General features: G+C 51.3%; 1 protein-coding gene across 4 annotated transcripts; it reads left to right on the forward strand.

The window, feature by feature from the left end:
- The first annotated feature begins 2162 nt into the window (after nt 1–2162).
- SMPDL3B (sphingomyelin phosphodiesterase acid like 3B) lies at nt 2163–25759 on the forward strand. Of its 4 annotated transcripts, XM_045476284.1 has the most exons (9): nt 2164–2537; nt 7517–7924; nt 10831–11044; nt 16230–16327; nt 20276–20419; nt 21386–21558; nt 22395–22575; nt 22661–22794; nt 25204–25759. In XM_045476284.1, exons 3-9 carry the CDS (start codon nt 11001–11003, stop codon nt 25567–25569), a joined length of 1140 nt encoding a protein of 379 aa, XP_045332240.1. In that variant the 5' UTR covers nt 2164–2537; nt 7517–7924; nt 10831–11000; the 3' UTR covers nt 25570–25759. The 4 variants fall into 4 exon arrangements, with proteins under 4 accessions (XP_045332239.1, XP_045332240.1, XP_045332241.1 ...); XM_045476282.1 differs by lacking the exon at nt 7517–7924 and having other exon boundaries at nt 2168–2537; XM_045476283.1 differs by lacking the exons at nt 7517–7924; nt 22395–22575 and having other exon boundaries at nt 2163–2537; nt 22576–22794.
- Nucleotides 25760–25769: the final 10 nt, after the last annotated feature.

Raw genomic sequence — 25769 nt, forward strand, 5'->3', positions numbered from 1 at the left:
AATTCTTCTACGATCCTTTCACGTACCTGCTCCAAAACCTTCCGTGATTGCCCATGACCCGTAGGAAAAAGCTTGAGGTCTTTCGGATGGCATCCAAACTCGGCACCATCAGAATTATAATTTGACATTAATCTATATGAATTTTACTAAAGCCTATTTCAGTAAACTGTAAACTATTTTTGTCCATCACTATATCACCAGCATCTGGCACACAGAGGGTATTTAATGAATACATGTTACATACAAGAGTAAATGAAGGAATACACGAGAGCAATGTATGTTTGCTCTAGAAAAACTGGACTAGATGTCAACATTCATGGATTCTATCATGGCCTCATTCTTGACCTTCCTGGACTCTGTGGACTTGAACCCCAAGGCAACCATAGATACAGCCTGGCTTCCCAGAGGCTCTGAGGCCCGGACAAAGGTCAGTAGTCACCTGAGAGGGCTGCCTCCACACCCCGAGGGCTCTGCCCTCAGGGTTTTTTTTGTTTGTTTTTGTTTGTTTTTTAAGTTTATTTATTTATTTTTGAGAGAGACAGAGACAGAGAGAGTGAGCAGGGGAGGGGCAGAGAGAGGAAGAGAAAGAATCCCAAGCAGGTGTCACAGTGCCAGAGTGGAGAACGATGTTGGGGCTCAATCTCACGAACTGTGAGATCATGACCTGAGCTGAAATCCAGGCGCCCCTGGAATGACATCGCTTGTTCACCTGACACTCGCCTAGGATTGGACTTTACCCTGGATTCCTGGAGGAATGCATACCTTAGATCCTTTTCTAATATAAACCCCGAGCCCCAAGCAACAAGACTTATTCTATTTTCCTTTCTCGGTCTCCAAGACACCCCATCTGTTATTCTCTACCCATCACTTACACTATTCAACAAACGCTGTTTTTACTTTCTCTGGCTTGCATTTGATTTCTATGCTGCATGAAGTCAAGGACCCTCTTGGCTGGTCTGGTGGGACCCTCCTCTGGGTTCTCAGACTCAGCCTGCCCTCATCAGACCTGGTTTGGATCCTGATTTGAATGAACCAACTGTAAGAAAATATTATGAGACAGTCGGGAATTTAAACATTGACCAAGTATTTTATTTTATTTTATTTATTTTTTTTTTTCAAAGTTTATTTATTTTTGGGACAGAGAGAGACAGAGCATGAACGGGGGAGGGGCAGAGAGAGAGGGAGACACAGAATCAGAAACAGGCTCCAGGCTCTGAGCCATCAGCCCAGAGCCCGACGCGGGGCTCGAACTCACGGACCGCGAGATCGTGACCTGGCTGAAGTCGGACGCTTAACCGACTGCGCCACCCAGGCGCCCCAGTATTTTATTTTTTATTTTATCATTTTGTTAGAAAAAAAAAAAAAAAAGAATCCTTATCTTTTAGAGTATTTATGGGCAAAACAATATGATCTCTGGAATCTGCTATAGAATAATCCAGTAGGTTAGGGTGGGGGTACAAATGAAGTAAGATTGGCCATAAGTTCCTAATTGTTGTAACTGGAGGATGGATGCTGAGGATTCATGATGCTGTTCTCTCTACCTGCTTCTGTTTGGTAATTTCCATAATAAAAGAAGATATGAGCCCCATCACCTCCCTTTCCTCAAGGGTTTGATTCCTCCTCTGGGTTTGTCAAGCCACCTTGGGCTTGACTGCATCTCGGGGCACCTGGGTGGCTCAGTCGGTTAAGTGTCTGACTTCAGCTCAGGTCACGATCTCACCGTCTGTAAGTTCGAGTCCCACGTCGGGCTCTGTGCTGACAGCTCGGAGCCTGGAGCCTGCCTCGGATCCTGTGTCTCCCTCTCTTTCTGCCCCTCCCTTGCTCACACTCTGTGTGTGTCTGTCTCTCTCAAAATTAAACATTAAAAAAATATTTTTAATAAATAAATAAACTGCAGTCCACTGGTTTCCCTCTCCCTGTTGAAGGCAGGGGCTGTCCTGGGTCCCTTCTGTCTCCTGGGGACATGGGTTCCTGGAATAAATGAACGGATGACTCAGTCTTGGTTCTCTTGTGCTAGGGCATCTGGAGCTCCAGCTAGCAGTAAGTTTCTTTGATGGCAAAGGCCAGCCGTTTCATCCAGCTTTGTTTGTTCTGCTGAGGGTGGGGCAACGTAAAACCTCTGAAAGTAGGTGATATTTGCTGCTCAGTGGCTGGTGCGGAGTGAGTTTCCCGGAGAATCCAGTTACTGGCTGGACTGACAGGCAGGACAGGTGTGGCTTTCTACCCCTCAGAGTTCAAAGGCCTGGCTGGTGCATCTTCCTGGGCAAGCCCCGCTCACGCCCTTCGAGGCAAAGGCAGAAAAGCCAGAGGAGGCAGTGCCTTGGATGACTAGGCACACAGGGAAACAGGACGGGAACTTCTGCTCAGGCCCATGGCCAACAACATCTAGTTAGGAAGCCTGCAGTTTCAGTCACAGATTCGGGGGAGTCCTGTGGCTCCCGTGAAGTGAGCCCTAAAGACGAGGCGAGTCCCAAAGATGAGGCTGTTCAAGCTGCTGATTTTCTTGGCCCGCTGGGGAGTCACCAGGGCTGAACCAGGTAGGTGCTGCAAATGCCTTTGATGCCTTTGTTTTGTACTATGAACTCCATCCTGGCTGCTGGGGACTGCTCACAGAAAGCTGAAAATGTTGCTAAAAATAGCAAGGCAGGAAGCTAGGGCAGGGAGGCCTGGGAGAGAGTCAGTGCGGGTGGGAAGGGGCTGCTCTTTGGGCCTGAAGATTTGAAGTGGAGGCCAGGGCTGGCCAGGGGAGGGACACCGGCTTCACTAAGAGATGTGGGCACATAAGAGCCAGCCATCTGGTAGAGGCAGAAGGTGGCGGGCAGATTCATGAATTCATTCGGCAAACGTTGGTTAAGGGCCATTTGCATATCATGCGCTATTCTAGGAACCAGGAATGGGACAGAAAGGAAAAGGAACAAAGCCGAGCCCTAGTGAAGCAGCCCTTCACCTGGGGAGAAACAGACCAAAAGACACACGAACAAGTAAATGCATGGTCTTCTAGGAGATAAGTGTTATGGCGAATAATAAAGCAGAATAAAGGGGTGGGAGTGGGGGATGGGGGTACTTACGAGTGGCCAGGAAGTGACATTTGGGTAGAGACCTGAAGCAGTGAGGGAGAGAGCCATATGGACATCCAGGAGAACATTCCAGTAAGGGAGCTCACAAAGCACACAGGTCCTGAGCCTGACGCTCAGGTGATGCATATGAGGACGAGCATGGGGCCAGAGTGGCTGGGGCAGAGTAGGCAAGGTGAGTGGGAGAGATGAAGTTGGGGGCATGGTGGGGGGAGGGAGGGCGCTGGGCGCTGGCGTCAGCTCACATATAAGCATGTAGACAATGTGAGGACTCAGGGTAGAATGGGACATCATTAGAGGGTTTGGGGAGAGCTGTGGGGTGACCTGACTTGTGTAGGTTTAAAAGAAAATTTTTTAATGTTTATATTTATTTTTGAGACAGAGAGAGACAGAGCATGAGCGGGGGAGGGGCAGAAAGAGAGGGAGACACAGAATCCAAAGCAGGCTCCAGGCTCTGAGCTGTCAGCACAGAGCCTGACATGGGGCTCGAACCCATGAACCATGAGATCATGAGCTGAGCTGAAGTCGGATGCTCAACCGACTGAGCCACCCAGGTGTCCCTGTCTTGTGTAAGTTTAAAAGGCTCCCTGGGCTGCATGTTGAGAGGAGACAGCAGTGGGGTAAAGGCAGGGTCTCAGTGTGCCCGAGACTTGCCTAGTTTTAGCACCGGAAGTTCAGTGACCTGGACACTCCCTCAGTCCTGGGCTCCCTGGTAAAAAGAGAAGCAGCCAAACCCATGGGGGGCTGTTGCCATCGTCCCGTGAGAGGAGGTGGAGGCTCCCCGGGGCGGTAGGAGCAGGGGTGGTTGGAGACGGTGTGATTCTGGACAAAACTTGCTGGCAGATGGTGGGGGTGACAGAAGGACTCTGGGGTGACTCCAAGATTTTTGTCTCAGCAGCTGTGAGGACCGAGTTGTCATTGGCTGAGGTGCAGCAGGAGGGGGTGGCAGGTTGATGAGGGATGTGTCCAGTTGGGGATGCCCGTTAAGGATTTCCATGCGGTGGAAGAGGAGTCAGTGGGCCGGCTGGACTTGGAATTTTCCTTACGATCCTAGATTGCCCTTTCCAGGAGTCCTCGGATGGGACCTTAGCGGTGACCCTCCACCCTTTCTGTAGCTGCAGAAACTGAGGCTGAAAGGGGTCAGGGCTCTGCTGGTGGCTTGCTCGGTGGAGCTCAGTTCTCCCAGGCTGGAGCTGCTAGGTGCTTCCCTGGTCAGTGCATGTCCCCAGACACTACCCAGGAGCAGCTGGGAGCCCTGGCAAAGCACTCTGCTGGTGTGGCCGCATCCCAGAGGCCAGCGAGGAGGAGCACGGGGCCTGGGGCCGGAGACCAGAGCGAAACGCCTGAGAGGGACTTAGCTCTAAAAGCTCTGACCTCAAGGAGGAAGTGTCGCTGGGATGAGCGCTGACAGTGGGTCATTCCCTGTGAGGGCAACGTGTCCAGGAGACGCTGAGTGGCAGTCCTCCTTCGACCCTGCTGGGGGACTCCGGGCCCTGCCAGTCTGACTGGAGGGCAGGAATGGTTGCAAGGATCTCTCACTCTCTCGCTCTTTCACTTTTCTTTTCTTTTCTTTTTGAAAGTGTTTTAATGTTCATTTTTGAGAGAGAGACAGAGAGGGAGAGCGAGAGAGAGAGAGAGAGAGAGAGAGAGAGAGAGAACGAATGGGGGAACGGCTGAGAGAGAAGGAGACACAGAACTGGAAGCAGGCTCCAGGCTCTGAGCTGTCAGCACAGAGCCCAACACCGGGCTCGAACCCATGAATGGTGAGATCATGACCTGAGCTGAAGTCAGACGCTCAAGCACCCGACTGAGCCACCCAGGCGCCCCTCTTTCACTTTTAAATATGCTTTCTTGGAAATCCAAATGCCAGTGGGCACCCCACAGCCCAGAGTCCTAGTGGCTAAAATGGATCTCCCCGCCCCACAAAGGCACTAAGATGTTCATTGCAACATTGTTTATGGTAATGAAAAATGCTGACGGCAGTAATGGAATAGCTGAAGAGATTGTGGAAAAAACCACCCGGTGGAAAAGTTTTAAGGCGTCACAGCAAAACCGAGAACAATAGGGATATTTATCAAGTACTTGTATGCCAGGCACTGCTGAAATTTTTACATAATACCCTCACAACAGCCTTGTCAGGTAGGGATTATCAAGGTCACGGAGCCTCAGAGAAGTTAAATGACCAACCCAAGGTTACACATGTAGTAAATGTCCGAGTTGGGACATGAACCTAAGCAGTACAACATCACTCTGTTTATAAAATAATGCTATGTCAAAACAAAGAGACACTAAAGCGAAGAGCCAAGAGAGCTAACATTTATTTTCTGAGACTTAGGAGGGGCCAGGCTGATGCTAGTGGCTTATCAGCTGTCCTTTCAAAACCCACTTGAAAAATGAGAGAAGAAAAACCTCATTTGGTTTTTATAGACCCTATAAAGCAGGTACTATTACCATTATACCCATTTTGCGGATAAGAAAATTGAGACTCAGAGGAGGCTCAACACTCGCCCAAGGTCCCACAGCTAGGAAGTGGCAAGACCAAGTCCGTATTCAGCTGCCTTACACAGTATGCCCTTGGAAGGGTCCTCTTGGGATGGTGGGTTTTATAGGTACTATTTTTTTTTCTCTTTTCTCCAAACTTTCTGGAATGTATACATCTATACTTTAAAAACAAAATTACTTGGGGCGCCTGGGTGGCGCAGTCGGTTAAGCGTCCGACTTCAGCCAGGTCACGATCTCGCGGTCCGTGAGTTCGAGCCCCGCGTCGGGCTCTGGGCTGATGGCTCAGAGCCTGGAGCCTGTTTCCGATTCTATGTCTCCCTCTCTCTCTGCCCCTCCCCCGTTCATGCTCTGTCTCTCTCTGTCCCAAAAATAAATAAACGTTGAAAAAAAAAAAAAAATAAAAACAAAATTACATTTTATTTTATTTTTTAAGCGTATTTATTTATTTTGAGAGACAGAGACAGCACAAATGGGGGAGGGGCAGAGAGAGAGGGTGGGGGGACAGAGAATCCCAAGCAGACTCCACACTGCCAGAGCGGGGCCGGAAGTGGGTCTTGAACCCACGAAACCGTGAGATCATGACGTGAGCTGATACAAAGAGTCAGATGCTTAAGTGACTGAGCCACCCAGGTGCCCCCAAAATGAAATTTTAAAAGAATTCCACAGTACCACTAGGTTTTTTCAGAGTCCAAATCTTTCCTCAAGTGCAGGAGAACTTTGAGACACCCAATCGGAGAGCAATCATACCTGCTCTGTCTTGAACTGTGGGGTTCCTGCTTGCACCTTCCTTAGCGAAGAGCTTGGGTGGGGTGCCTGCTCCCTGGCTCTGTCTCCTCCCATGTAGCCCCCGTGCAGCACGGCCTTGTCTTTCAGCTTCATTTTTTAAAAAATAAATGGTAGAGACACACTCTTTTATTTTTATTTTAGAGAGCGAGAGAGTGCATGAGCGGGGGAGAGGGGGAGAGGGAGAGAGGGAGAGAGAGGGAGAGAATCCTAAACAGGTTCCATGCTCAGCACAGAGCCCCATGCGGGACTTGATCCCATGACCCTGGGATCATGACCTGAGCTGAAATCAAGAGTCGGATGCTCAACCCACTGAGCCACCCAGGCGCCCCTATCCTTCAGTTTCTAATTGCAGAGAAACAGTCTCTTTCAGTGTGGGTTAGCATGGTAGGAAAACATTTCCCTCAAGAGTAAGCCTAGGGGGCTGTCATGAAGAGAGAGCAATTTATGTACTTAACACAAGGGGTCCTAAATGTTGGATTTAACCAGGGAACCCTCTGTGTTTTGGAGGGCCTCGGTTTCCAGAGGAGGAATTATAATGGAAATGTTTGGGGTCGATGCTTAGGGTCAAAAACAAAGGACTAAAATAGGGACCACGATCATCTTGTGGTGTGGGTTATACACACTAATAATAGCATTAGAACTGGCAGGGCCCTCGGATAACCTTTGTGCAATATTCTCATCTTATGTTTGAGGAAACAGAGGTTCCAGAAGAGAAGAAAAACTGAGGCCTGAGGGGCAGAGTGGCCCAGGGAATGAGCACAGGCTGGCTTGTCCACCACATGGCCGGGTGCCATCCAAGCATCAAGAGTTGGATGCTTAACCGACTGAGACACCCAGGCGCCCCTCCATGACACTTTAATTAGACCTTAATTCCTCACAGTCTGTGGCTAATTCCATAGAAGCCTGTGGTTTCCACCCTTTTGGGGGCAACATACATGTTTTATAAAAGCCATCTGTTGGAGCCTCCGAGTCAACATTGGGCCTCAGCTTGGGAGTCAGAGAGGGCTGGGTTTGAGCCTCAGTTTCCTCATCTGTGAAACGGGCATAAGAATCCCACCTCACAGAATGGCGGCAAGGATGAAATGAGATGAGCACGTAAAGGGCACCTGGCTAACATTCTTTGAGTCTCACTGGTCCCATCATCTTCCTCGCAGCCTTGCTCACCGACTGAACATCTATTCGGGCATCTTCCACATCCCAGGCACCGTTCGAGGTGCTGAGGACACAGAGATGAACAAGACAGGCTGCATCTCTCACGGAACTGACAGAGTAGACAGGGAAGGTGGATGATACACAAGTCGATAAGCTCATTTCGTTATGTGAGAGTGTTCTGAAGAAAATAAAACGGAGGGAGGCGATAACTAGTGACCAGACGGGTGGTGGGGGATGGAACTTGAGAAAAGGTAGTCAAGGAAGGCTTCTTTGAGGTGGTGACCCTTGGGCTGAGGCCTGAATGAGGAGGACAAAGCAGCCATGCGGGCAATGACCTGGGGAAGACTGGGGAAGGCCGCAGAGAAGCCAGAAAGAAGCCAGAAAGAGGCCCTACGAGGCGAAAGAGTGGGGTGAGTTCTTTTGTGTGAGGTCTGTGTGATTTACTTCCACAGTGAAGACACCAGAGCCCAAGGAGGTGGAGCCCCCTGCTCTCTACGCCATTCCTTCCACCATCCTGGCCTCTCCTGGAGTCAGGCCTCTGGGGCACGTGCATGTACACACACACACACACACACACACACACACCACGAGGAATGCCAGGGAGGCTGGAAGGAGTTTCGGTTCTACACTCTGACTAGACCAGAGCTCATGGGAAGGGAGCTTGTGGGAAGAGAGAAACCAACAGCTGACCCGTGAGCCTGTCAGCAGACTGGAGTTTCTGAAGTGAAGCAACTTTCACTGAGTTCTTTGAGGGATGACATCAAAAGGGCAGATCTGCTCCCTGTTGATGGTTAGCGGAAAAGAGCCGGCTTGAGGCAGGGGAGTGGTCTCTGCATGGTCTTGGGCGGGGCGGGGGGGGGGGGGGGGGGGATCACGCTCCAGAGAGAAGGGCAAAGGGCCTCTCACTGCATCCGACCCGGTCAGCCCTGTCTCCGCCCTGGAAGCGGATGTGACCCCCCCTTCAGTCTCTGTGCAGGGGCTCAGGAAAGCCTACCAACTCTGCCCATTTACTAGTTGAAACGGGGCAGTTTCTTTCCTCTGGCTTGGGATTTTGTCTCTGTAGGAGTGATTTCACATGCAGTCATGGCCTGTGTAACAAGTTTAAATTGCCCCCATTAGAAACAAAGACTCTCAGTTTGGGTAAAGAATAAACATGCAGGCATAGACTGCAAAAGACTACAAAAAGACATATCTAAAATAAAAAGGCACCGGTTTTACCCTGTTAGCAATCACATCTTCCTGGGAGAGAATCAAGAGACGCAGGACCTCCACCATTTACCGTGTGATCTCAGGCAGGTTGACCTCTGAGCCTTAGTTTCCTTATCTGCAAAATGGGGGTGGTGATCAATATAGGTGACCCTTGAAGAGCACAAGTGCGAACTGTAGGTCCACTTACATACAGATTTTTCGATACAGTATTTCCTCTTCCTTATGATTTTCTTAATAACACTTTTTCTCTAGCTTACTTTATTGTACCAATACAGTATATCATATATATATATATATATAACATACAAAATAAGTGTTTATAAACTGTTTATGTTATCAGTAAGGCTTCTGGGGTCAACAGTAGGCTATTAGTAGTTAAGTTTTGAGGGAGTCATAGTTATGCACAGATTTGTGACTGAGGGAGGGTCGGTGCCCCTAACCTGCACTGTCCAAGGGTCAACTGTACCTGTGACTATGTAATGACCTTGGGAGGGATCAAGATTTAATCAGTCCTTTGCACCTTAGTATAAGTAAGCTTCTGATCCTTTCCTGGGACCAGGTTTAGATAAGGAGAGGTGAGAAGTCATAGAGAGAGAGGATCAGGGGCTGGACTTGACCTTCGGACCTCTCCTAGAGCCACACTGAATGCCCTGTGGCTTGGGTGGTGCCCCGGCCATCCAACCATGAAAGCTGCAGAAGCTGGGGCTCCCAGGCTGACCCAATTTCCTGGGCTGGGGGCAGGGCGGGGGTGGGGGTGGGGGTACGACTATTGGCATTAAATGACACAGGAAATGGAGGAGGAAGCGGCAGCAATGGTGGAGGGTGAGGAAATTCCAGGCCTCACCCTGGTTTTAGCCAAAACATAGGCTTTAGGGCAGAGGCCAAACCTGTTCCATAAGCCTCCTCGAAACTACTTATCCACTGTGTTGTGCTGGGTACAGATGACAAATTCCGCCCCGTGTAGCTCGTTTTCTTTGTTGGGACTCCTTTCTCTCGATCGCACCGAGAGATTTTTTTTTTTTGAGGTTTTATTTTTAAGGAATCTATGTACCCAACACGGGACTCATTTACAACCCCAAGATCAAGAGTATCTCTATCTACCGCCTGAGCCAGCCAGGCTCCCCTCACACCAAGAGGTTTTCTGGCATCTCAGCCGCCCTTAGTTGGCTGAGACCAGGTTTCAGTTGACCACTTCAGGGCCACTCCCAGCTGCATCCAGAGCCACTAAGTACACACACCAGAAACTCGGCCCAATCTGAAGGAACATTCCTTCTTTTCTCGCCCAGCACTGCTGAGCTGCATCTCCACACATGTCCCCCAGGCTTTCGCTAATTAGCAAGATCTTACAAGGCAATTGGTGTGTAAACTTCCTCCCAGCTCAGATTTTCGTCTGTATTTCTCTGGAGCCTGAGAAGATCTGCCTCTGGTTCTGGGCTCAGAAAGGTGAAGCAACTCACCCAAGGTCACACAGCTTTTATGTGGCTCCAGAGCCTGAGTGCTTATCCATGACACTCCCCAAAGTTTGCTCTTTTTTTTTTTTTTTAATATTTTTATTTATTTTTGAAGGAGAGAGAGAGACAGACAGAGCATGAGTGGGGGAGGGGCAGAGAGAGAGGGAGACACAGGATCGGAAGCAGGCTCCAAGGCTCTGAGCTGGCAGCACAGAGCCCGATGCAGGGCTCGAACTCACAAACCGCGAGATCATGACCTGAGCTGACGCTGGACGCTCAACCGACTGAGCCACCCAGGTGCCCCTACCCAAACTTTGCTTTAAAACAGTCACTCTGCTTAGAACTAACTCCCAAAGGATTCTTTGAGGGTCACGAAGCCCAATCCTTCACGCTGCTGCTGGGTCCCCTGAGGTGGGGAGATGGGGAAGGTCAAAGGTCACAGGGCAGGGACAGAGCCAGTCTCTTTCTCTCCTACTCTCAGTGCCTCCCTGGGCAAAGTCAGACCTGTGGCTCTTTTTCTCTGAACGCTGGCTTCAGAGGAAACTTCATTTCACATTTACAGCTTGCTCTCTCCCAGCCCAGGGTACCCCTGGGCGTCTTTGCCATCCAGGCTCAGGGAGGGACCAGCATTGAAGAGGGTCTCCTTTCCTCTGCAGGGAAGTTCTGGCACATCTCGGACCTGCACCTTGACCCTGACTACAAGGTATCTGAAGACCCCCTCCAGGTGTGCCCATCAGCTGGCTCCCAGCCGGTGCCCAATGCAGGCCCCTGGGGTGACTACCTCTGCGACTCTCCCTGGGTCCTCATCAACTCCTCCATCTATGCCATGAAGGAGATCGAGCCCAAGCCAGACTTCATCCTCTGGACCGGGTGAGAGCAGTCACAAGAACTAGCCTTCACCTGCCGGCCTGGCACCCTCCCCACACTATCTCCATTTGTCCTCTCACCAGCCCTGATTCAGAGTCTACGAACCTAAAGCTCAAAGTTACGCACCTTGCTCAAAGGACTCTTGGCCTGGCTGATCCCAAAATTTGTGCCCTTGACTCTGTGTCTCCCAGACTTAGCAGAACGCAGCTCACTCTGAGGCTGGGGACAGTCAATGGCACACCTGGGTATGTGGACAGCTATTGGGTTTTTTTTTTTTTTAATTTTTTATTTGAGAGAGAGGGAGAGAGAGAGAGAATCCCTGTACTCATGTGAGTGGGGGAGAGGGACAGAGAGGGAGAGAGAGAGAGAGAGAGAGAGAGAGAGAGAATCCCAAGCAGGCTCCACACTCCGTGCAGAGTGCTGGGGCTTGATCCCACAACTCTGGGATCATGACCTGAGCCAATATCAAGAGTTGGATGCTCAACGGACTGAGCCACCCAGGCGCCCCAAGAGTTCCTGGATTTTAAGTCAGGTGGACAAACACTGGGGCCACTCCCACTGGTGTTTAGGGACTCCAAACCCTAGAGATCCAAATGCAGGGAGGGAAGAAGGTAGAGGTGAGGAGGGAGCAAAAGGCAAGCTGAGGACAGAGCACAAGGTAACACCCCAGAACCCTATTCCTGCCCCCAGGTGGTATATGTGTGACATTCTCAGGCTCCTGGCTGTCCCAGAATGAAGGAAAGGGAAAGGAAAAAGCAAGTGGTTAACTGATAGAGATCACAGTCATGCGGGACATGGGTCTCCATCAGTTTGCAACTGTTTTAATGATTTATTTTGTTTTTTATTTTTTAAAAAATCTTTAATGTTTACTTTTTTTTTTTTTAATTTTTTTTCCCAACGTTTATTTATTTTTGGGACAGAGAGAGACAGAGCATGAACGGGGGAGGGGCAGAGAGAGAGGGAGACACAGAATCGGAAACAGGCTCCAGGCTCTGAGCCATCAGCCCAGAGCCTGACGCGGGGCTCGAACTCCCGGACCGCGAGATCGTGACCTGGCTGAAGTCGGACGCTCAACCGACTGCACCACCCAGGCACCCCTAATGTTTACTTTTGAGAGAGACAGAGAGAGACAGAGTGCGAGCAGGGGAGGGGCAGAGAGAGAGGGAGACACAGAATCCGAAGCAGGCTCCGAGCTCCAAGCTATCGGCACAGAGCCCGATGCGGGGCTCGAATTCACGAACCGTGAGACTGTGATCTGAGCCGAAGTCGGACACTTAACCGACTGAGTCAGCCGGGAGCCCCTGGCTTTATGTTTTGTAAGAAAAAAAGCAATCTTATCAATAATCAGACCCCACTTCCCCCCAGAAACCTATAACTCAATTTCTTGGAGCCCTAACATCACCCTCTCCTCCATAGGATAGAAAATCTTATATGACCAGTCGCTCCTCACAACCCCAGTGCAGCTGTTTTTGCCCACAGGTCCTGTCCCTGTACCCTAAGAAAACCACCCTTTTTGCACCGAAGAGGTCTCAAGAATTCTTTCTTGGCCATGGGCTCCGAACCCTGCTCCTTCCAACCGCATCAGAGAGCCTGAGAGTGGTCTGGCATTGGGACCAAGCGTCCTGGCCGCCCTGGCCCTGGAGGGTTCTCACTGGTCAGACTGTTCCGCCCGAAGATAGCGCGTGGGGTGATTTCAGCTCAGCCAGACTCCATTTCTGCTTCTTATCCAAGGACGCTGCCGTGAGTCCTCCAACTTCCCTTAGCACTGGCGGTCCTTGTCACTCGAGGTCCACCCTTCGCTCACCGGCTCCTTTCTCCCTCCCTTGGTAGGTCAGCCTGACTTGTGTTCAGCCCCCCGGGGTAGACACTTGGGGAGCTGAGATGATAAGACCTGGACTGGCCTTCAAGGAGCTCACGGTCTTGGGGCGATGCAGACGAGTCCACTGAATCACCGTATCCCAGCAAGGAGAGAGGGTCACTGGGGGATGCGGGAGCTTCGCAGGGCACCTGATTCCATCTGGCAGGATCGGGGAGGACTTCTCACAGGAAGTGGTATCCAGGGAGCTGGCGAAGAAGGCTGGCAGGAGCTCTGACCTCTTGCTCCCTCTTTCAGCCTCAATGGACACTTCTACAGGGCAGGATCAAACCCATGATGCCCTCAGCTGTCCTTTAGTGTGGCATGGGAGTGACCAGGAATGACCCTCAGATGGACCCTGTGGTTGGTGGGGGGGGGGGGGGAAACTAGACACTTAAGAAATGTGACAGGGTCGTGGCGTCTGGGTGGCTCAGTCGGGTAAGCGTCCAACTCTTCATATCGGCTCAGGTGGTGATCTTGCAGTCGTGAGATCAAGCCCCATGTCAGGCTCCACACTGAGCATGGAGCCTACTTGGGATTCTCTCTCTCCCTTTCTCTCTGCCCCTCCCCTGCTTGCACACTCTCTCTCAACATAAATAAATAAATAAACTTAAAAAACAACAACAAACAAGAAATGTGGCAGTGTCTCAGGGCAGTCCTGGGCAGCTCAGGAATCAGTCTAAGAAGAGAGTGAGCTTTAAGCCATGACCTTGAACTCTTGCTCCCAAGAGGCATCTGGCTCCGGGAGCCTCTGCTCTGAATTCTCTGAAGAGGAGCTGTGGGAGGGACGTGCAACATTCTGAAAGACGTGAGCCCTCTGGAAAAGGTGACTACTTTGGGAAATTCTGACCCTTTAACAGAAACAGGATGTTTCCGGGAAACCTCTGGGACCTTTTATAATTCAATTTCTAAAAAGTTTGACTTCCCTGGGCAACTTGCCATCCCTTAGGGGTAATCTGTAGAAACTGGAAGTGTTTTCTTTCCTTCTTTCTTTCTTTCTTTTTTTATTTAGTTTTGTTTTCTTTTTAATTGTTTTTTTAATGTTTATTTATTTTTGAGAGAGAGAGACAGAGTGTGAGTGGGGGAGTAGCAGAGAGGGAGACACAGAATCCAAAGCAGGCTCCAGGCTCTGAGCGGTCGGCAGAGATCCCGATGCGGGGCTCGAACCCAGGAACCGTGAGATCATGACCTGAGCCGAAGTGGAACGCTCAACTGACTGAGCCACCCAGGCGCCCCTGTTTATTTAGTTTTGAGAGGGAGAAAGGCAGAACATGAGTGGAGGAGGGGCAGAGAGAGAACGAGGCACAGAAATCCGAAGCAGGCTTCAGGCTCTGAGCTGCCAGCACAGAGCCCTACTCGGGGCTCGAACCCCTGAGCCGTGAGATCATGACCTGAGCCGGAAGTCGGACGCTTAACGGCCTGAGCCACCCAGGCGCCCCAAGAAACTGCAAGTGTTTTCTAAAAGAAAGAATGAGATCCTCCAAACTGGGACAAATAAAAAAGGAACTTTGTTCTGATGACTCTGGACCCCTGGCCTGTCCCTGGGGAAGACAGGGCCGAGAGGTTCCTCTTGCAGCCCTGAGGAGGGTGTCAGGAATGCAGCAGGGTGTGATGAGTGTAAGCGTGGACCCTGGAGCCAGTCTGACTAAACTCAGACCCTGGCTCCACCACTTTCTTGCTCTATACACTTGGGCAGGATTCTCCACCTCTCTGTGCCTGGATTCTTTATCTGTCCAACAGGACTAACAATAGAACTCACATTGTAGGATTATCGATGGGAAGCCCACGGGGATGTGGGTGTCACACACAGCCCCTGGCACAAAGTAAGCCACGGTGAGCTGTTAGCAACGGTAGCAGTACTATTAATTAAGCTACTTAACTTCTCCGGGGATGGGGGGCGGTGGGGAGGGGGCGGAGGGCACCTGGGCAGCGGCTGCCTCACCCTGTCAGGTCCAGCAGGGTCCTCAGGCTTTAGATTGTGGGGGCTCCGAGCCATCCCCTAACCTGCCTTTCCCCATTCTCCTCCCTGCTCCCTGGCCTTGCTGTGTATTTCTAACTTGGATCCAGGAATTTAGGTCAGCCGAACGAGGGACAGAACGGTCCTGGGGCAGGTCCTGGATCTGCCGTGGAGTAGATTTGAACTCTAAACTCTGAAGCCAGCTCCAAACTCCTGAGAACCCTTTAGGGAACAGAGCAGGACTCAGAGATGACTTTTCCACCCCGAGCTTCCTGGGGGCCTGCAAGATGGGACTGGAACTCTCAAGCTTCCCTCTTTAAGTAATAATTACAACTGAGCAGCTACTATTCTACATTTTATTTTGTATTTATTATTATTTTTTTTTCAACGTTTTTTTTTTTTTTTATTTATTTTTGGGACAGAGAGAGACAGAGCATGAACGGGGGAGGGGCAGAGAGAGAGGGAGACACAGAATCGGAAACAGGCTCCAGGCTCTGAGCCATCAGCCCAGAGCCTGACGCGGGGCTCGAACTCACGGACGGCGAGATCGTGACCTGGCTGAAGTCGGACGCTTAACCGACTGCGCCACCCAGGCGCCCCTATTTTTTTTTTTTAAGAGAAAGGAAAACAAGGGTGCTTGGGTGGCTCAGTGGGTTGAGTGTCCGACTCTTTGATTTCAGCTCAGGTCATGATTCCAGGGTCGTGGGATGGAGCCCTGTGTTGGGCTCTGCACGGAGCATGGAACCTGCTTGGGATTCTCATTCTCTCTCTCTCTCTCTCTCTCTCTCTCTGTTCCTTCCTTGCTTATGCACGCACGCACGTTCTCTCTCTCTCTCTAAAAATAAATAAGCTTGAAAAAAACCCCAAAAAGCAGAAGTTTAAAAAAAAAAAAGAAGATAAAGGAAAAGACTTTCCAAGTTAGGAGAGCTGCCCAGGAAATATGCCCTTTATAAGGCAGAAAGTGGTCCCACCAGTCTACTATATATATACATATATATATATATATATATATATATATATATACACACACACACACACACACACACGCACACACACACACACACACACACACAATTTTTCCCCCTTTAATAAAGTCTCATGAAAATCTAGGAGTAGGTACCATTATCTTCCCTATTTTACAGACGACATAATGGAGGCTCAGAGAGGTTAAGCAACCAGCTCAGGGACCCACAGCAGGTCAATGGCAGAGCCCAGGTTTGAGCTCCGTCTTGCATGACCCCCAGCTCCAGCCTGGCCCCAGGGGATGCCTGAGGGCCAGTTCCACAGCCTCTTTTCTCACAGTTGGGCTGTCCCTTCCTTTTCTCGTGCCCCTTCCTGAGCTGCCCACACCAAACCGGCTCGATGGTGTTTTCCAGTGACGACACACCTCATGTGCCCAATGAGAGGCTGGGAGAGGCAGCCGTGCTGGCAATTGTGGACCGCCTGACCAGGCTCATCAGAGAGGTCTTTCCAGGTAAGACTCTGTCATTGGTTCCCCTGAAGCAGTTCCGGAACCCCAGGCAGTGTCCGGCACGGTGGGAGAGCAACAGCAGCAAGATGTGGAGGAGCGACCTTCAACCACGGGCAGCACTGGCTGCTGGCCAAGTCCCCGGCGGGGCACTTCACGGCGATTGATTGTCTCTTCCCTTCCAACAACGCTGCAAAGAATGTGAGACATCACCGGCCTGTGTTTACACGCAGCATCCCATTAACAGAAATGCCTGACATTTCGCTGCCTTCTGCCCTTGCCTGTTTAACACAGACTCATGGCCCCTTCTCAGGGCATCTACGGTTACATACGGGCACGGTTCCCAGGAAGTCTCAGGGGGACTCGCAGAGAGCCCTATGTCCTGCGGTGGCCCCAGGGCTGCCATCCACTGCCCTGAAACCATCCTGGCTACAGGGGCCTCCGGGAGATGCTGGGCTCCAGCTAAGGTGATGTTCTTGTGCTTCTAGGGCTTTCAGAGCCCAGGAGGGCCGGCAGAGCTGTGAGTGATGATGGCAGCAGTCCCATGGAACATGACAAGGAGAATGGGATCCGCATCCCTCACCTAATGGACCCTGAAAATGTGTTTAAGCAGCCTGTGCCAAACACGAGGTCCTGGGGGCTGAATCGGGCTCTCAGGCTGCCAGCCGGGGACCCGTGAGAGCAGCCCACTAGCCCCCCACTCCCTTCCTTCGGGTTCTGGTACAGCTGCGTCCTCTAAAGGCCTTAGTCATGGGTCCCCAGGACCCAGATATGGGCTAATGATGATACAAATAAATATGGCAGCAGCAGTGACTACACGTATCTATGCATCGAGTGCTCTGTGTCAGGCACCGTTCTAAGAACATTACATGCTTTAGCTCCTTGCGATAATCCTGGAGGGACGTGCTATTACTGTTTCAACTTTCCCGGTGAGAAATGTGAGCCTCCGAGTCAAGTAAACTGGTCAAGGTCACGTGGCAAGGGTGAGGACACAAATCCAGCTCTGAGCGCCACTCTTATCCACCACTGCCACTGCCACTCCCGGAGGGGCCCTGTGCTGTCGCCACCCCACATCTGTCCTCCAGGCAACCTTTCTGCCACCTTCTTCCCTCGATGGGAATCATTTTATGCATCATGGTCTAGTTGTCTGGACGCATAGATGAGGAACCTACGGCTCAGAGCCAGTCAGTTCCCGGGGAGGGACTCAAACTCATCCAACCCTGAGCCCTCTTTCCTTGGCTCCCCACGCACTTCGGGAATAAAAGCGGAACGATGGCTGAGAAAATGCTTTCTAAGTATGAGTTAACACACAAACATAAGTTAGAAGATCCTCTAGCTTATAACACACTTGCACAGTTACTGAATTTCCTAATATTCCAGACGCTATCAACTGTAAGTCGCATCATATTGTATGTATTGCCAAGGACAAAAACGCTGTTGATTCAAGTACGACAGTGCTTCCTCATGGCCTCAGTAAGTTACACTCCGCCTGTAGAGATGTTAAAATAGAACATACCAGAAGAGTTCAAATCAAATGGATCCCGCAACCCCTGGGATTGGGACCTGAGTCAAAATCAAGAGTCAGATGCCTAACCGACTGAGCCACCCAGGCGCCCCGAGGCATTATCTGAGAATTACAGCAACACAGGTCAAGCAAGCACTCTCCGTTTTATTGATAAATAAAGCCGGAGCACTGAGAAGTCAAGCAAATTGCTGCAGGGGAGGAAGGGGCCGCAACTCCGGATTTCGGATCCACATCGTGTGTCATGCGTTCTTCCGGCCACGTGCCACCTGTGTTCCCCATCGGAGTCACTGTGAACCCCGGCCCCTCTCCTTCAGCATGGCTGAGTGGTGAATGCAGGTGTGCTGGGCAAACAGATCTCAGTCCCGATTCAGTCTCTGCCAGTTCCCACTGGGCAATGCCCTGGAGACTCAGTTTCCTCTCTGTGCAAAACGAGGAGAAGAACAGTACCTGCCCAGAAGGTTGTTGTCAGGATTAAGTAATCCACTCACTCATTTAGTGAGTCAACAAATATTTATTGAGCATCTTATTCTTACTGTGAGTGAGATACCATTCTAGGGGGGAGGGAACTTGGCCAGGGTGTGCCCTCATGGAGCTTGTGCTTGTCAGAAGCTTCTAACCGTGCCTGGCACAAAGAAGCAGCAAAGGAAGGAGAGAGTTCCTCCCTTCTCATCTGTTCTTAGAATTCCAGGGATTTGTGGGGTTTGGGGCATTTTTTTAAATGGCTTCTTTTTTCTTTTTCTTCTTCTTTTCTGAGAGAGCACGAGAGAGTATGCATGAGGGAGGGGCAGAGAGAGAGAGAGAGGGAAAAAGAGAGAAACTTAAGCAGGCTCCGTGCCCAGTGCAGGGCCCGACTTGGGGCTTGATCTCATGACTGTGAGACCATGATCTGAAGCCTAAACCAAGAGTCGGATGCTCAACTGACCGAGCCACCCAGGTGCCCCTGAAATGGATTCTTAAAGGCTGGTGGCATTTGTGTTAAAGAGGCGAGGGTTTTCCAGGCAGGTACAGTGAGGGCTTCTGCCTTTGCAAACAATTCTTGATGGGAATTTTACAACCTCCTCCTTCAGCAGACCTTTTAGCACTTTCAGATCTTGTAGGCTCTACAGCGCAAAAAGTCTCTGTGAAAATATCTCCCCAAGTGGAAACTGGAGGCTCCATCCTCCCTCATTGGTTCAAGGTCAGTCCCTGGGGAACACCAGGCTAAGGGCAAAACCCTGCCCTGAGCTCAGAGGGGTTTTTATTTATTGTCAAACTTTTTTTTGTAATGTTTATTTATTCTAGAGAGAGACAGAGACAGAGACAGAGCATGAGCGAGAGAGGGGCACAGAATCTGAAGCAGGCTCCAGGCTCCGAGCTGGGGCTCAAACTCAACAGCCGTGAGATCATGACCTGAGCTGAAGACACTTAACCGACTGAGCCACCCAGGTGCCCCGTGTTTATTATGAAACTTTTTTTTTTTTTAACGTTTTATTTTTATTTTTGAGACAGAGAGAGACAGAGCATGAACAGGGGAGGGGCAGAGAGAGAGGGAGACACAGAATCTGAAACAGGCTCCAGGCTCTGAGCTGTCAGCACAGAGCCCGACGCGGGGCTTGAACTCACAGACCGTGAGATCATGACCTGAGCCGAAGTCGGACGCTTAACCGACCGAGCCACCCAGGCGCCCCTATTGTGAAACTTTTATTGAGAAACTACTACTTGCCAGACACAGAAGTAACATAAAAGCAAGAATGAGGCTACTTCTGGGGAGGAAATGAGTCTGATGGGCTCCCTCCCCACAGGAGTCATTCACAAGCCACTTCCTTTCCTTTCCTTCCTTTCCTTCCACCCCCCACCCTGTTGTAGGCTTCTATTGCAAGTGGCTCTTCCCTTTTTTGTGACACCCTCACACCTCTAATTACTCAATACCTGTCAACCCCACTGCACTGCAAGACCCCTGGGACGGGGACTGGGTGCCTGGTTCCCAGATCTACATGAGGTGCTCGATAAACACCCCTTGACTCACGAATGAGTGAAACTCCTAAGGCTCCCCGAGTGAACCAAACCCTTTCCCTAAAAGTCAGTGGACCTGGAATCGACAAGAACAAGGAGCACTAAATTGCTAAGGGGCTGATAATGGATGTGAAGATTATTTAGATCTTCTAGCCTTCTTCTTCTCATCCTCTGACGCTTCCTTCCAACCAGGGAACTTTATGCTGGGAATGGGGTTCGGAACTGGGATCAGAGAACTCACGGCTCTTCCTTCCCAGGTCTGAGCAACGTTCAGCCAGATTCCACTGAATGTGGTTTTCTGCTTATCTCTGTATTTTCCTCATTTGTGCTACGGCGTTTCTCCATTAGCGCGGACGGCTCCTAGCGGACTGAAAATGACTAACTCCACCAAGTGCTTTCACATAAATATGTTTATATTTCTCTTTTTTCCTGCCCAGGTACTAAAGTCTACGCTGCTTTGGGGAATCATGACTTTCACCCCAAGAACCAGCTCCCAGCAGGGAGCAACAGCATCTATGATCAGGTAGCAGAACTGTGGAGGCCCTGGCTCAGTAACGAATCCATCGCTCTCTTCAAAGAAGGTACTAGCACCATCTGCAGCTATAAGCACTTACTTGTATGCCAAGGTCTGATTGAATTTTGTCTTCAACACGACCCCGTGAAACAGGTACTGATTTTATCCCCATTTTACGGATAAGGAGCCAGAGGCTTGAAGATGTCGAGTCACTTGGCCAAGATCAGCCAGCTTAGAGATGGCCAACTCCAGTGCCCATACGCTCCACCCCATGGCACTAGTGAGGATCATAAATGAATGTTTATTGAGCATATACTGTGTGCCAGGCACTTACTCTCAGCACATTCCGAGACTCCTCCCAAAAACCCTAGGAAGGGGCAGTGACCTCCGGTTGAGGCCGGGTTTCCCACCCTTGGCACTGTTCACACCTCGGGCCGGATAATTCACCGTGGGGGCCGTCTTGTGTGTTGCAGGACGCATAGCAGCATCCAAGCCCTCTAACCACCGGATACCAGTAACACCCTCCACTGTGATAACCAAACATGTCTCCGGCCCCTGCCAAATGGTTCCTGGGGGGACAAAATCAGTGGCTGAGAGCCACCGATCCAGAGACACAGCCAGCACAAGGTGACCCTGGCTTACTCTCTTCCCTGTCCTCAGTTCCAAATGGTGAAAACCCAACCAGAAGCCCGCGGGTTTAGTCCACAGAGATCAGCTTCTGGGACAGAATGTTGAGTGAATAGGGTTGACAGGGGATCTGGAGGGACAAATGCTTCTTGCTGTTATGCACATTAGAGAGAGGAGGAAACCGAGGCACGGAGAGGTGAAGTAAACACTTTCTCAAGCTGCACAGCTACTAACTGCTAGAGCCAGGACTTGAACCTAGGCTGGGTGCCTCCAGAGCCTCTGGTTTTACTCACCGTGCCCCTCCTATGGGAAAGATGGGAAGGGAGGACGCAAGGGCAGGAGAAGGTGGGCATGGAGTGGAGGGCACAGAGGTCCCTTCAGATCCTCTCTGGCTGTGACGTCTTAGGTGCCTTCTATGCCGAGAAGCTGCCTGGACTGAGTGGGGCTGGGCGAGTCGTGGTCCTCAACACCAACCTGTACTACGGCAACAATGAGCAAACAGCGGGCATGGCTGACCCCGCTCGGCAGTTCCAGTGGTTGGAAGACGTGCTGACCAATGCATCCCGAGCTAAGGAAATGGTAACAGCTCCTGCCTCCACCTCCCACCTCTCTGGGGTCACTTCCTGAAGGAGTCTCCTGCCTCCACACAAACTCACGCAACCACTCAAGATGCCCCCATCACAGAGGGGTCCTTCATCAGCCTGGTACCAGGAGGCAGCTTTTTCCATCCACACAACAGCCTGTGAAAAAGAGAAGAATATTCTAGGGGCCACCTGGGTGGCTCGGTTGGTTAGCGTCTGACTTTTTTGTTTTTTTGGTGTTTGTTTATTTTTGAGAGAGAGGGAGAAAAAGACAGAGCATGGGCAGGGGAGGGGCAGAGAGAGAGGGAGACACAGAATCTGAAGCAGGCTCCAGGCTCTGAGCTGTCAGCACAGAGCCCGACGCGGGGCTGGAACCCACGGACCGTGAGATCGTGACCTGAGCAGAAGTTGGACGCTCAACCGACTGAGTCACCCAGGCGCCCCAAGCGTCTGACTCTTGATTTTGGCTCGGGTCATGATCTCATGATTTGTGGGATCAAGCCCGTCATCGGGCTCTGCGCTGACAGGGTAGAGCCTGCTTGGGATTCTCTCTCTCTACTTCGCGCTCTGCCCCTCCCTGGCTTCTCTCTCTCTCTCTCAAAATACATAAATAGAAAAATAGAAAAGCGTACTCCAGGTGGCAGGCTTAGCACAGGCAAAGGCACACAGTGGAAAATACCAGGTGAAATCTTTGCTGGGTACCCAGAGTACCGGAATCTTCTTTGCAAGGGGTACCTTTGATCCTGTCTGCTTGCCTTTCGGGAGGCGGGCGGGCAGGCGTGAGGGGTCGGGGAGGGCATCCTTGAGCCCCTCCTGGGTGCCCCTTCTGTGCAGGTGTACATTGTTGGCCACGTGCCCCCAGGGTTCTTTGAGAAGACTCGGAACAAAGCTTGGTTCCGGGAGGGCTTCAATGAGGACTACTTGAAGGTGGTCCGGAAGCACCATCATGTCATCGCGGGGCAGTTCTTCGGTCACCACCACACTGACAGCTTCCGGATGTTTTATGATGATACAGGTACTCGGCGAGGAGGGCAACTGCCAGCCCAGCCCCCTCCTCCTCTTGCCAGCCTCTCTCAGTCCCACTGTCTCTCTCCTGAAAGGTGCCCCCATCAGCGTCATGTTCCTTACACCGGGGGTCACCCCATGGAAAACCACCTTACCTGGAGTGGTCAACGGGGCCAACAATCCAGGCATCCGGGTATTTGAATATGACCGAGCCACACTGAGCCTGCAGGTCAGGAGCCCTGCCTGGGTCTGTTGGGGCCAGAGGAGGAGGGTGGGGAGGGACCTGAATGTATCACTGCCTTGCCTAAGTCCTTCCAGGGAATCTACCTTCTTCTAGAGCTCAGGTTCAGAACCCCTGAGCCACCTCCAAATCCTGCAACCAAATCAGGTCAGTTTTTTGTCCCCAAATCTCCCTTCACCCTAGATCACATTCTCCAACTTGGCCTCCCTGCCTTTAGCCCTGCCCTGCTGTAGCTCGTCTGCTATATACTACGGAAGGAACTAATTTTGTTTTAAGTCCTTCTTGTCTCTCTCCTGCTCAAAAACCTTCAATGGCTCCCCAGTGCCCATAAGATAATAAGCTGGATCTCCCTGGCTTGGTATTCAAGGCTTCCGACAGTCGTGACCTCATGCCCATTGCCCACCTCATGCCTATACCAACTAGGTCCCAGCCAAAGCAGGCCCCTAACTCATCAAGCAACCCCTCATCTCCTGGGATGTGCTTGTGATTGTTGAAACAGCAAAGAAATATTATTCCTTAATTTATTCAACAAAATATACCAAGCATCGACCGTGTTCCCTGGTTCCCAGGCCCTGAGTTCAGGAGATACATAAGTGAACAATAATAAAGTCACCACTCTCCTGGAGCTGACGTTCTTACAGGAGACACACAATAAATAAATCAGGAAAGTTAAGTGAGGCATGGAGAGAAGCGCTAAGGAGAAAACAGAGTGAGGAGACCAGTGTGCCGGCGGTAGGGTATGTATGTATGTATGCTGTGAGATGGGTGAGGCAGGGAAGGGTCACTGATAGGGAGACATTTGAATTCTGAGTAAATTGAGGGAGGGAATCACGTGAGCATGGGGGGGAGGGTGGGAAGGCGAGGAAAGAGCAAGTTCAGAGGCCCTGGGGTGGGAGTGTGCTCGGTGTGTTAGGGAAGAGCAAGGAGGTCTGTGGCTGCAGAGGAAGGCACAAAGGGAGAGTGGGAAGAATGAGGTCAGATCATGTCAGCCATGAGTGGGACTCTGGATGTGAAGGGTTTGGAGCGGAAGAACTAAATATTCCGACTTGTAATTTTACAAAACCGCCACGTCTGCTATTCAGAGAACAGCCTTAAAGGGCAAGCAAGGGCAGAAATGGCGGTGGGGAGGGGGGGGATCAGTTAGGAGGTGACAACAATAATCACTGAGAGGTGACGGTGCCGCGGGCCAGGGTGTGGCAGTGGGGCGGTGAGATGCCCCAGATCCTGGATGTGTGCCGAAGGCAGAGAAGACAGGATTTGCCGGTGGACTGGATAACAGTGTGAGAGACAGGAGTCCCGGCTCTGGCCTCAGCGCCCGGAAGAGTGAAGCTGTCCTTCACTGAAATGGGATCACTGCACGAGGAACAGGTTTCAGAGGGAAGATCAGAAGTCTGGTTGGGGACCTGTTAACTTTGGGAGGTCTAGATGCTATCCAGGCAAAAGTGCCCAGGGAAGAGGCAGCAGGGTATTCAAGGAGCAGGCCCAGGAAGAGGTGGATATAGAGATTTAATCTGGGTGTTGAGAGAGGACATTTATAGCCAGGGGCTGGATGAGATAACGTAGGTCCTTGATTCCAGAGCAAATGTGTATGGAAAAGAGGTCTGAGGGCTTTTTTTTTTTTTTTTTTTTTTTTTTGAGGACTTTCAAGAGTATGGCCTGTTGTCCACATAGGCACTCAGAGGGCCTTAGCAGAGGAATCACAGCCTGGTTCCTCGTCCCCCCTGCCCCCAACACACTCTACATCCTTCTCAGGGAGGGAGTCAGAGAGGCCTGGGTTTTCCACCACTCATGAAATTTTTTTTTACCTCTTTGGCCTCCATTTATGGGAGTAACAGTACCTCACAGGGTTTGGAGAGGACCAAACGAAATAATGTAATGTGCCCAGGGGGAAGTTACCATCTATTCATAGCAGCTCCTCTTACCCCACTTCTAGTGACTTGAGGCAGGCCCACAAATTTAAGTGGAAAGGACAGATAAACCTTTCCAGATTCTAGTTCTGAAGATGCGCTGGAGACCTAGGGGTCTTGAGTGTATCCCAAGCCCTTGGCAGCCACAATCCCATAACTTCGTTCAGCCAGGCACCCCATCCTACTTTTTAAAGTTGCTTTTTATCCATTAATTCTATAAACATTTCCTGTGTATCTGGGACAGAAAACAGGAGTAGGCCGCAGGGTTAACAACCTGGATTCCAAACCTGCCACTGCTACTAAATGCCCAAAATAATTAAACTCTTTGGGACTCAGTTTCCTCATTTGTGAAATCGGGTATTAAGTGCAGGTACCTCGTCAGCAACAGCAGTCATAGTTACAAAGAGTCTGGGGGCAAATGCAAGGTGCAGGATTGGGGGGTGGAAGCTGACGGCTGCTCATGGCCTACCCTCCTCCCTCCCTCCACCAGGACATGGTGACCTACTTCGTGAACCTGAGCCAGGCGAACGAAAAGGGGATCCCGCTCTGGGAGCTTGAGTACCGGTTGACCGAGGCCTACGGGGTGCCCGACGCAGGCTCCCGCTCCATGCACGCGGCGCTGGGCCGCATCGCCAGCGACCCCGGCACGTTGCAGCGCTACTACGTCTACAACTCGGTCAGCTACGACAGGGAGGCCTGCGACCCGGCCTGCAGCGCCGAGCACGTGTGCGCGATGCGCGAGGTGGCCTTCGACGCTTACGCCGCCTGCCTGCGCGCCCCTGGCGCCGCGCCCGCGCCCCGGCTCGCGCTCCTGCTCGCGGCGCTGCTGGGCCTGCGCGCGCTGTTAGCGCCGTGACCTCGGGCGCCCGGCCGCCTGGCTCGCCCGTCCCCGGGGAGCACGCGGCCACACCTGCCCGGCGTCGGCAGAGTGAACTGGGATGGGGCAGCCGGATCGGGAAATGAACCTCCAAAGACTCCCGCGCAACCAGCCCCGCCCCCCTCCAGGACATTTTTCATCCAAAAAACAATGCTCATCGAGCATCTTATTCTGTGCGT

The sequence above is a fragment of the Leopardus geoffroyi genome, chromosome C1, assembly GCF_018350155.1.
Source record: "Leopardus geoffroyi isolate Oge1 chromosome C1, O.geoffroyi_Oge1_pat1.0, whole genome shotgun sequence".
Classification (NCBI taxonomy): Eukaryota; Metazoa; Chordata; class Mammalia; order Carnivora; family Felidae; genus Leopardus; species Leopardus geoffroyi.

Coding starts and splice junctions, on each gene's coding strand:
- SMPDL3B (XM_045476282.1), top strand. CDS start 2,477: ATGAGGCTGTTCAAGCTGCTGATTTTCTTGGCCCGCTGGGGAGTCACC. Junction 20,420..21,385: donor CATCGCTCTCTTCAAAGAAG/GTACTAGCACCA, acceptor GTGACGTCTTAG/GTGCCTTCTATGCCGAGAAG. Junction 21,559..22,394: donor CATCCCGAGCTAAGGAAATG/GTAACAGCTCCT, acceptor CCTTCTGTGCAG/GTGTACATTGTTGGCCACGT.